We start from the raw sequence: 11,625 nt of genomic DNA, 5'->3' as shown, positions 1-11,625 counted from the left end.
CACGGGGTCGGTGATCCTGCCCGGCTGGCTCATTCGGCCGACGCCCAGCCATAGAATGACGCGATGCGGCTCGTGACCCAAAGTCAGAATCGGCTAAGTACGTAGTAGTAGTAGTATATGATACATAGACTGCTTAGATTAGATTAGATATACCTTGCTTGCCCTTAAAATGCAGTGTTGTGTTTGTCATATATATTTTCTCTCCAAAACAAGTAGTGTTGTTCCGATACCGATACTGGTATCGTTAGGTAACCCGATACCGCACTGAAACGCTGGTATCGGATCGGGTAGTACAAACAAATAAAACGCTGATGCCGGTTATTGATACTGGTATTTTGACTTATATTTGAGAGCCGCATCTGGAAGGAAAATACGAGGAGAAGCCTTATCCATCATTAGCTTTATTGGTTATCGGTCTACTTATGTCTAGTTTGGTGAAAAAGGTCGCTATAAGGACATACATCGCCACATTGGAGGCAGTTGCTTGGGGGGACTTTGATGCTATCAAAAGCCTGCAATTACTTTGGGGGCATGTCGGCTGGATCTTTGTCTCGTAGCAAAGTATATCAATCACTAGTTTAATGGTGTAGAACGTCTTTCATGAAATGGTTTGTGTCCAGATAAACTCGTCTTTATGACCCATAGAAACTTTTCGAGCTCGCCCTAGCTTGCTAACTGCTAACAAAGAGACGAGTTTGTTTACAACACATCGCTCAGCAAAATGTTCTATAATGTTCCATCAACGTATATGAAATGTGTATACCTATATAATTAACAGGTTAATGTTGAACAGGGCGGCACGGTGATCGACTGGTTGGCAAATATGCCTCACATTTCAGAGGTTCGATCCCGGCTCCGGCCTCCCTGTGTGGAGTTTGCATGTTCTCCCCGTGCCTGCGTGGGTTTTCTCCGGGTACTCCGGTTTCCTCCCACATTCCAAAAACATGCATGGTAGGTTGATTGGACACTCTAAATTGCCCCCAGGTGTGATTGTGAGTGCGGATGTTTGTCTCTGTGTGCCCTGCGATTGGCTGGCAACCAATTCAGGGTGTCACCCGCCCACTGCCCAAAGACAGCTGGGATAGGCTCCCTTCCTTGTGAGGACAAGCGGTATAGATAATGGATGGATGGATGAATTCGTTTTCAAAATACAGACTGCAATTTATCCGCCGAAATATGGGCCATACCTGCCCCTTTAAGAATATCATGCCTGTCCAGAATGCGACGTCATCAGGAAGTAGCGAATCATCGTGCCTCAGCAACAACGCATTTTGACATTTTCATTGTAAGCGTAACATATTTATTTGAAATTGGAAGATGTAGCAAACAGTTCTGTCGGGTGAGCATGAATTGACAAAATTAAACAGGCGTGTGAGGTGTTTTAAGGACAAAATGCCGGTGTCGCTTATCTTTTTCACTTTAATATGCCTGCTTGCGCTTGGACAAGCCTCACTACCACTGGTTGTTAATACATGGAGCTTCAAAAACGCCACGGCTGCAGGTATGCGTTCCTACTGAAATGCCTTGTTTTCTCTCTCTCTCTCTCTCTCTCTCTCTCTCATTCGCATAATCACAACTCTTCAAAAAGTCCCGAGTTTGACACGCACATGACCGGATGAGTCGCAAAGCAGAACGCCACTTGTTCTTACGCTTATAACGGCGTTTAGTGCGTACGTAGAAATAGTTGTAGGATTTTGTATACAGTTTTGGTTCTGTCCTTGTCCGCAAAATTTCTTTGCAGATATTTCAAGACATCAGACAGAAGTTCTAAATCTTAAATTGGCACCTTGTGTACAGTTGGCAATTTTTGGAGTATTACCAAACTCCCATGCAATCGAGGAGGTAGTATTGCATTTCCTTCCCTATTAACACGGAGGAGGATTTTATACATTTTAAATAAGATAAGTGGTTGCTTGTTTTGGGGGAGGGTGGAAAAACGTTTATTTTGTTCACTTAAATGGGAGCATATATATACATAACATAGCGGTAATGGATTTTACTCTGAATCAAATCAAACCTCTCAAAAATCCTTACATGACCCATTCAAGTCTGCCTGCTTTTATTTTTTTTATTGTTGCCATAAAATGTCCACTATATACATACATATATATCTATATCCATGTGTAGATATATACACACGCACACATTTATATATATATATATATATATATATATATATATATATATATACACTATATATACATATATTTATATATAGATAGATAGATAGTATATATATATATATTCTATATATATACTATATATATATATACTATATATATATATATTCTATATATATACTATATATATATATATACTATATATATATATATACTATATATATATATATATATATACACATCTATAAAATGTGTGCGCGTGTATATATCTACACATGGATATAGATATATATGTATGTATATAGTGGACATTTTATGGCAACAATAAAAAGAATAAAAGCAGGCAGACTTGAAGGGGTCATGTAAGGATTTTTGAGAGGTTTGATTTGATTCAGAGTAAAATCCATTACCGCTATGTTATCTGCTCCCTGATGATAATGTGAAACTTGAGCATCAGAGACTGTTTTTGAACCTAAGTGGGATTCGTAACTGCCAGAACAGGGTGGGTCTGCCCTCGCTCCATTTGGATTATACGTTGGGTATGATGCATTGGAAAGTTGCAGATTGGAAGCGAAAACACTTAAGCTTTTGCTCAGAACACTATCTGTCAAGGCGGCTTTCCGCCAGGTGCGCTCCACGCAGCCGCCCTGACAGATGAAATCTGTGAGATGGGAGTTAACTGAAAAAAATCTCTTGCGCTTGATAGAAGGAAACTCTTTAATTTATCGGCTGTACATCATTTTTTCCCCAGTCTCCTGAGGCTGATGGTGTGAAAGCGGGCAAATTGACGTGCTGTGTGCTGCGAGTATCTTAGTTGACGCAACTTGTCGATTTAACGGCCTTGGAATGTTGCTGTACTCTGACCTTTCTGTTAAAACATGACCCACACAGAGTGGCGACAGAATATGTTTGCCACAGAGTTACATCATTTCTTCTTGTGACAGCAATTTGGCACCCGAGGATGTGCGACAGGTTGAGGAAAGCAAAATTGAAAGATGGAGTGGAGTAAAGTGGCTTTTGAATTACTTGTATACAAATTGTTGTCTCTCTGGAGTACCTGCCCACCCATCAAGTGAGTAGCAACACAAGCAAGCATTTTTTTCCCCCCCTTTCTTTTCCTGTGAGCTGCCTAGGTCAGAAAATGTCAGAAAATTTCAAAATATAATCGATAAAATGTTGTATTATTCTGATTTTTAAAAAAGTAGTTGTATTACAATAATAAAATATAGGTAGGAATGTAGATAGGAGCTGTCGATCAGGTTTTTGTTTTTTGTTTTTTTTTTTGCTCTGACTTGCTAATGAGCGCAGACGGTGGCATTATGGAAAGGTGGCATAAAGGTTAGGAGCTTTGACTTTCCAAAGAGACCCTAGCAAAGGGTCTTCATTTTGAAATCAATTGTGGTTGACGTCCCTACTGTGCCGTGCGGCGATGCGGGCCGATGTAGCTAGCTAGCCATGGATATGAGCTGTTGGATAGCTAAAGGACCTAAAGGAGCAAAGACTTGGAGATTTCCACCGGTCCTTATTTGTTTGGTAGCAAATATGAATACCGGTATATAAACTCACTACTCAGCTTTACCACACACTACTTGAGAGCACAGCAGTCTGAGTACACCCGACCGAGTCTTTGAATAAAAAGTATAGTGAAAAGGTAAAAGTGCCCTTTTGGCATAAAAAAAAGTAAAGAAGCGCCACCATGTGGCAGGGTATATCAACACTACCTTAATAAGGACTGTTACACTACGTGTATTATCTCAATCCGTGAAGCTGCATCGGCTCACACTATTCAGCACACTATTTTAACTCCATTGCTAAAATCCATGCAGTCAGTTGAATCCTTCGCTGTAAATGAAATGTATTCTAAATTGGACACACCACAGAGACGTGTGTTAACAACCCCGCCAAATTTAAATGATTAAAAAACAACAACAAAAACAAAGGATGTAAACTGAGCCGTCAAAATCATCACACTTTCACCACTGCTTCCACATTCGGTGAGCATGTCTGCTGATTAAGGTGAAACCACACTCCACTCATCTGACAATCAACTACGAGTAATACAACCTGGAAAACTGGATACTACTTCTTCATCCAGCATCTTTATCATCCAGCACAAAACTCCATGTTTGAACCAGAAAAATGTATTTGGCTGGAATATATCTCGTGGGATCGGCGCAGGGCTTTTCCACGCTATGAAAACAAGGCGCTTTAAAGCGGCCACACCAGCACGAAGCCTCTGTCCTCACGCGGGCTGTCACTTTGTTTTTCCCTCCCTCGCTCTTCCACTTTCTGGTCGGCTGGCAACGAGGCGCTTTAAAGCGGCCATGGCAACCCGATATAACGCCACGATTGGGCACTACATGTATTTAGAAGCAAATCTCTGAATTCACTTTGTAGGGTCTTTAACACTTAATGGATCAGTGTCATCAAGTGTTTGCGTTGCCGCTTCAGCGCGGGCGGTCCTGCAGTCCGGTGGCTCGGTATTGGACGCCGTGGAGACGGGGTGCAACCGCTGTCAAAAGGAGCAGTGTGATGGCAGCGTGGGCTACGGTGGTAACCCAGACGAGAGCGGTGAGACTACGCTGGATGCCATGATCATGAATGGGTAAGGGGAAAAAAAAAAAAAACACTGTCAAGAGGGTAAGGAGGAAAACGTCAACCGCGTCTATGTGAGCAGTAACACGATGGAGGTGGGCGCCGTGGCTGACCTGAGAAGGATCAAGAACGCCATTGGCGTGGCGAGAGCGGTGATGGAGCACACTGAGCACTCCATGTTGGTGGGAGAGTCAGGTGAGACGACCAGAGTGTAAAGTTTAACACCCAAGACTCACACGCCGCTCCCGTTTGCGTCGAAAGCAATTGTCAACACTGACCCTGTCTGAAAACCTAGCCCTGGCTTGAAACCCTAATTCATAACACTAACAACGACTTCAAACACAAATTTGAAAACCCTAAATTGAATCCCTGACCGTAATTTGAAACCCTGACCGTAATTTGAAACCCTAACCGTAACTGGAAACTGGAACCTGAAACCTTAAGCCTGGCTAACTTGAAACCCTCACCACTACTTAAAACCTGACCTTGAAACCCTAGCCCTAAATTGAAACCCTAGCCTTGACTTGAAACACGAATCCTGGCTTGAAAGGATCAGTTGCAAGCCTAAAAATGACATGAATTCAAAAACCCTGATTTGAAACATGAACCCTGGATTGTAACCCTAAACATGACCTCAAACTACAACTCCAAACACCCTTGCTTGAAATCCTAACTACAAAACACTCATTGGAAAACCATACATTGAAACCCTTATGGTGGATTGAAACCCTAATTTTGGAACCCTAAAGCAGATTTAGCACCATAATTTGAAACCCACACCGTGACATGAAATCTTAATTCAAAACACTCCTTTGAAACACGAAGCCTCCTTTGAGGTCGGATACGGCGCCAAGTAAGCATTGGACAGTCATCAAGTGATGTTTGTGGTCTGTTGTCAGTAACAATACACAAGGGAAGGCTGCGGCTTTCTAATCCAGTTGTTACTCAGCGGACAAAGAAAACATCCCACCGCCTGAACCCAACTCGTTACGAGGCAGGGCGAATGCATGCTTTCATGTTGTTTACACTCCATTCTGACACTAATCATGTGTCAGCAGAAATGGAGACCCATCACACCAGGCGACGTTTTTCTCCAATCCTCTGCTGTCGGATGCTTCCAAATTGTAGCTTCCGAGTTGTTAAAAAAACCAGCCGAGTTATCAGGTGTGATCTTCAATGTCCCACATGTTTGAGGGACGTTCTCCTTCTGCATATATTCCACTTCCGACTCAGTCTGGACATTTCGTCTTTGACCTCGTGCCATCGTTAAGGCATTTTCTCCAGGAGAAGCGCCACTAACGAGATATCTTCTGTTTGGTTTGTGTCCCCCCAGACAATTCAGCTCTGTGAAGGCTCACTTCTGCGTGGAGAAAATCCCACCAGTGTTTCAGATAGCCCCAATGACAACCAGTCACTTCAATAGCGTTGTGACACTCGATTTAAATTGGAGCATATTGTCATGGCCATGTCTGTGCGCCTGTGGAGTGACTGATTAGATGTCGTATTTACTCAGATAATGGGACTGCATCCCATTATCTGAAACAAATAGTGACAGTTATCATTTCAGTAGTGAGGCACCCTTGGACAAACGGTAAAAACGCTATGACGTTATTCTGCATGCTTTGAACGTGTCAAAAGTCGTACCATCTGGTGGAAAAACGTGAAAAGTTCTCCGAACCCGAATGTGGAAACACAAGTCGGATTGCTTAGTAGTGTTTATCTAATGCTATAAATGCAGTAAATATTTATATGAAAAACACTTCTAAGACATAAGTAAAAAACAATTGAATGAAAAGCACTAAATATGGCGGTAACCGAGCGTGCTGCCTGAGCGTGACCATGTATTTAAAGCGGAAGTCAACCCAAACATATTTCTTTCAAGAATATGTTCCCAGCAGGCCCGCTAGTTGAAACACGGCATTCTGATTAATTTTGCATTTGTGGAATATAAATTAAGGAGCAGAATGCACTCGTTGTGGCCGACCTGTTTTCTGAATCTGAGCCGTGATTGGTGGTTGTGAGCAGTTATGATGTCATTTTCAATTGACAGAAGACAAAATGGCCGCCCCAGAGATGGCTAAAAACGAGTGGATTAACACTTATTCCAAAAACGCAATATTTTATCAGAATGCCCTGTTTCAACTAGTGGGTTTGCATAGAACATATTCTTGAAAAAAAATGTTTGCGTTGACTTCCCCTTTAACAATTACTTGAATAACTTCAATAATTTGGTTACGAAAAAGGTGGAATAACAGATCTGTCTCAAAGCTTCATTTTTCCCATGTGGACTAATGTTACTGCAGTCGCATGCACCACTTTCACAAATACAAATACATGATAAGCTTATTCATACATGAGCCATGACCACAACTAACGCCAGATCAACACGCAGACAGATTCATAGGTTAGTAAGTTAAAAGCCAAATAATTTATAAACTCATTCGCCGACGCCCATGTCACTCACCAGGCTGAGCCCCACTTTTAAAGCCATACAGTAGAACCTGAGGATGACGACCCCAGGTAAATAAAAAAATAATACCTGTGCCTCTCAGGCACATTATTGTGTTTAAAAATGGAAACTCAATTCTTGTCCGATTAATCAATGTGGTAATCAATCAAATAATCGAAAAATATTCGATAGCTGCAGCCCTACACCGCGTACAGTATTCTTAAATGGCTGTGCAAACTAGTTTGTAACCTCGTAAACCGATGAGCCCCGGTGCTCAAATAGTGGGGATGCTTATCTCACATCAATAGCGACACTGTTATAGCAGCGAGGCATTTTGCTGCATGTTTTGAATAGGGTAAAAGTAGTGCCATCTGGTGGACACATTTGAAAGCCAGGAGTACACATGGACATGGATTGCATTATTTTTATGTTAACATGATTGTGGAAACAAAAATGGCATAATCAAAAATCCGAATAGCCTCTAGCAAATTTGACTGATTTTGATTCAAAAATGGCTTGAAAATTTAAAAAGTGAATGGCACAAAATGTGCTTAGGATGTCATAAGCGCTCATTATCCTACATTTTGTGATTAAATTGGTGTTCAAAGCCAACCTGGGTAAAATGTATTCCTAAACTAATTTAAAGCAACCCGAAGGCATCTATTGAGCGCTCTGGTGTCATCCGACGCATGTTAACGCCTGGTTGGACCGTGGCTGGCTCATCAGTCGCAATTACAATTTGCTCACGAGAACAAATTAGAGCTGGAAAATTGGCTCTCGTGTCAAAAACATTCTAAGAAGGCCATGTGTCATCTTTCTTTGCAGCGACGATGTTTGCAGAAAACATGGGCTTCTTCGCCGAGGACCTGACCACCGTCAAGTCGCTGGATATTTTCACTCAGTGGCTGAAGGGCAGCTGCCAACCTAATTACCGAAAGGTGAGTGTGTCGGTGTGTTGATTAGCGTTTGCTCCGGGCGTGCTGCTACGAAAAGATATTGGGCTGCGAACTTGACCGGCATGCTAATAATTATGTCGTTCATGGAGGAAAAAATGGCTTGTTAGGTTTTGAAGTGTTTCATTTGTTTGATTTATCCTGACCTTCTAAGTAATAGCCGCAAGTAATATCATAACTCTCTTGTTATGATGCAGGTCAAATCGACCCGTGTTAAAGTTTAATCCTTGCTTGTTTAATCATCGAAATCAAGTGTAATTTTAAAAACCCAATGAAATAAAACAAGGGAACAACAAATAAAAAACTTACTACGTATTTTGAGAATAAATGCATATTCTTTCAAGACAAACAGTCACAATGTAACAAGAGGTCGTTTTGTACTGTATTTAAAATGTTATTTTTCCAGGAAAAAAACAATAGTAAATTAAAAAGCAGTGATTACAATTATGGCGAATTAATACATTTTGGTCTTGTGGTGCTTTTTAAATATGATTTCAATGAAGAAGCCACCAATGTCAGTATGCAAAGTGGCGTCGGTGACAATCACTCTGATTGGCTGTTAGCCAACAAATGCAAAATGCATGAGATACAAGTCACGTTAATTAGTTAGTTAAAGCGAAGAAAACACCAAAGTGGCCCGTGGCCCGGTACTGGTGTGGGGCCCAGTGGTTGGGGACCATTTTTTTAATTGATCTAAACTGATGCTTGCTTTTAATCATTTGAATTTACTTTGTACTTATTTTAGATTATTTTATTTTGATTTTTGCAATGTCTTACTAATATTTTTTCTCCCTTTCTATAATGATTTTAATGTTGAATTATCTTGTACATGAAATGTGCTATACAAGTAAACTTTCCTTACCTTAGATCTTTTCCTGAAATCAATTCAACCCTACCGGAGGGTTTCATTGTTTTTCATTTACAGTATCAACAGGAATGAGAATGAGGATTTTCATATTTAATTGCTTTATTCAGCCATACCTCTAGCTATCAATAAATCATGGTATTTACTTTTTGCATTGCTTATCAAACACACATTAAACTGGAAAATACATAGATATAAATAGTAATTCGTACCTTCAACTTTTTTTTTTTTCTCCAGAATGTTTTTCCCAACCCGTCCAAATCGTGTCCTCCCTATAAGCCCCAAGGGAAGTTGGGACAGAAAAAGCGCCTTCCTACTAATATTCGATCCCATGACACCATAGGTGGGTTTTTATGGATTTGTTTTGGTCTGTTTTGGTCCTTATTTGGTCCATATTACGTAGTTGCAAGATCCAACTTTACCACCAGATGTCACTGATTCCTACTCACCATTTCTTTATTTTTTTACACTTATTTGTTTAGGGTCCCGAATGCAATGACCCAAAATTCACTCAGTAGCACCCCCTGGAAAGTATATCAAATGCAAATTTGGGCGGACGTGGCTATCAATGGATCTCTTGGACCCATGCATGAAATTTAACAGGAAATCAACCATTTTGGTTTGAATCAGTCATTTTGGGCAAATACCAGGGCTTGTACAGCCTCCTTGGGAATTGATCCATGGTTCATCCTGGTGTAAATGTAGTTTAGGGGATACCAAATATGATCCCCCAAAATTCAGTGCACACCTGTTACAAGCCTGACAGGTCCATCATGCGCAAAAAAAAAAAGTCAAGGAACTGTGCACAAATTGAACATGAAGTCAGACAATTTGGGTGAATTTCGGGGCTTGCACTTTCATAAACTCCTACTAAGCAATGTGCCCCAATGATTGCAGCTTGATTTATTAATTTTTTTATGACCAGGTATGATCGCGTTTGATCAATACGGCCACGTGGCTGCGGGGACATCCACTAATGGGCTCATTCATAAAGTTCCAGGGTACGTCTCTTATCGTGACTCCAGTAGCAAATGTGCATGTTCAAAATGATACATTCCGACATTTTGTATCACGACACAGTCGAGTAGGGGACTCTCCTATAGTCGGGGCAGGAGCGTACGCTGACAGCTTGGCAGGAGCCGCCGCCGCAACTGGAGACGGGGACCTCATGATGCGCTTTCTGCCCAGGTAGCTTCCCTGTGCTCTTATGCTGCTGGTATAACACGAAGCATAAAAAAATGATTGACTGCATTGGCCCAAACTGTCACATTTACATTTAGTTCAGGCTGAAAAAAAAAATAATCCTAGTATTCTTCTTTTTTCCTTGAAATTTTCATTTTTTTGTTTTAAGATTACAGCTTTTTATCTCCAGAAAAAAATAAAAGAAAGAAATCTACTTTTTTGTAAGCGTTCAACTATTGCTGTATGATCATAACTACCCAAAAATATTGATTAGAACTTTTTTTTTTTTTAGTACTGCAATTTTGGGGGAAGAATGATACAATATTGACCTACAACTGTTCGTTCTCAAATACGGTTTAATTATTGTAAGATTATCTTTTGTCGAGATGAAACAACTTAGTTCGCAAAAGACTGACTTAATTTGGGGAAAAAATTATTTTCAAAAGATCTTACCTTTTTTCATTAAAAAAAAAGGATACAAATGTATTTTTAGATTTATTCTCCAAATGTAAAAAAAGGAAAAATACCTCATTATGACATTTTTTTCTTAAAACCATGCCTACTATCCTAAGATTACAGCTATTTATCTTCATCTACAAATGTCTATTTTCAAAGAATACGGCACTTTTTCCTCCAAGTATTACAACCTTTTTTCTTTGTAGAAAAACAACTTTTTTCACATAAGGTTGTGACTTTTTTTCCTCAAAATCCAGTTTTACCCTTGAAATTGCAAAACATGGACCTGGGACTCGGTCCATTAATTTGTCCTATGAAGAGTGTTAGCGTAGATTCCGCCTTGAGGGACAAGCAATGCACCCTGAGCTTTCTGTGACAGCCCGCTTAGCGGCCTTGACAAGCCCTCGTTAGTTGGCCTGACGCCTGTCCAATGCCCCACTGCCGACAGTTACTTGGCGGTTGAGCTGATGAGGTCCGGGACGGATCCCTCGGCAGCCTGCAGGACGGCCATTTCCAGGATTAAGAGGCATTACGTGGACTTTTTTGGGGCGATCATCTGTGCTAACGTGACAGGCCATTATGGTGAGTGTTTGGATTCACATGCACACATGGATGGCGCCAAACGCGCAGATATGCCAAACGTGATTATTACTTGACTGAGAGACAATATTCGGGATATTGTCGGCTTTCGAAGTCAAATTAATATTGGAATAGTGACAGTTTCCCAACAACAAAACCAATCATTTGTTTTTGCTCTTTTTAAAAAGGCGCAGCCTGTAACAAGGTGCCCGGCTTTGGGCAGTTTCACTACATGGTGTCAAACAGCGAGTCCGACGCGCCACTTGTCAAGTCAGTGGACTGTTTTTAATTTGTTTTTTTAACCAAAGATTTTTAAGAGAAATAAAGTAATGTTGAAGACAACAATAAAGCAATAACTGTGATTCACAACGCTTTGTTTGGAGTCTTTAATAAATATGTACAAACTTTATAACAGATAATTTGTAG

The 11,625-nt window shown here is 40.7% G+C and overlaps 1 protein-coding gene across 2 annotated transcripts; it reads left to right on the top strand.

Annotated features, from left to right (window-relative positions):
- Positions 1–1,237: 1,237 nt before the first annotated feature.
- aga (aspartylglucosaminidase) lies at positions 1,238–11,568 on the top strand. Of its 2 annotated transcripts, none has more exons than XM_086023374.1 (9): positions 1,238–1,501; positions 4,572–4,725; positions 4,798–4,910; positions 7,990–8,102; positions 9,220–9,325; positions 9,908–9,983; positions 10,063–10,170; positions 11,069–11,202; positions 11,388–11,568. In XM_086023374.1, the coding sequence occupies exons 1-9, from the start codon at positions 1,393–1,395 to the stop codon at positions 11,486–11,488; spliced, it is 1,014 nt and encodes a 337-aa protein (XP_085879500.1). In that variant the 5' UTR covers positions 1,238–1,392; the 3' UTR covers positions 11,489–11,568. The 2 variants fall into 2 exon arrangements, with proteins under 2 accessions (XP_085879500.1, XP_085879499.1); XM_086023373.1 differs by having other exon boundaries at positions 4,518–4,725.
- Positions 11,569–11,625: the final 57 nt, after the last annotated feature.

The sequence above is a fragment of the Filicampus tigris genome, chromosome 2 (assembly GCF_054856515.1).
Source record: "Filicampus tigris isolate MCC_2025a chromosome 2, RoL_Ftig_1.0, whole genome shotgun sequence".
Taxonomy (NCBI): Eukaryota; Metazoa; Chordata; class Actinopteri; order Syngnathiformes; family Syngnathidae; genus Filicampus; species Filicampus tigris.
This window is presented reverse-complemented; position numbering and strand designations above follow the sequence as displayed.

Bases quoted from the DNA above. Each gene is read 5' to 3' on its own strand.
- aga (XM_086023373.1), top strand. From the start codon at position 1,393: ATGCCGGTGTCGCTTATCTTTTTCACTTTAATATGCCTGCTTGCGCTT. The intron at 1,502-4,517 runs GTATGCGTTCCT...TTCACTTTGTAG, and splicing joins CAAAAACGCCACGGCTGCAG to GGTCTTTAACACTTAATGGA. The intron at 4,911-7,989 runs GTGAGACGACCA...CTTTCTTTGCAG, and splicing joins CATGTTGGTGGGAGAGTCAG to CGACGATGTTTGCAGAAAAC.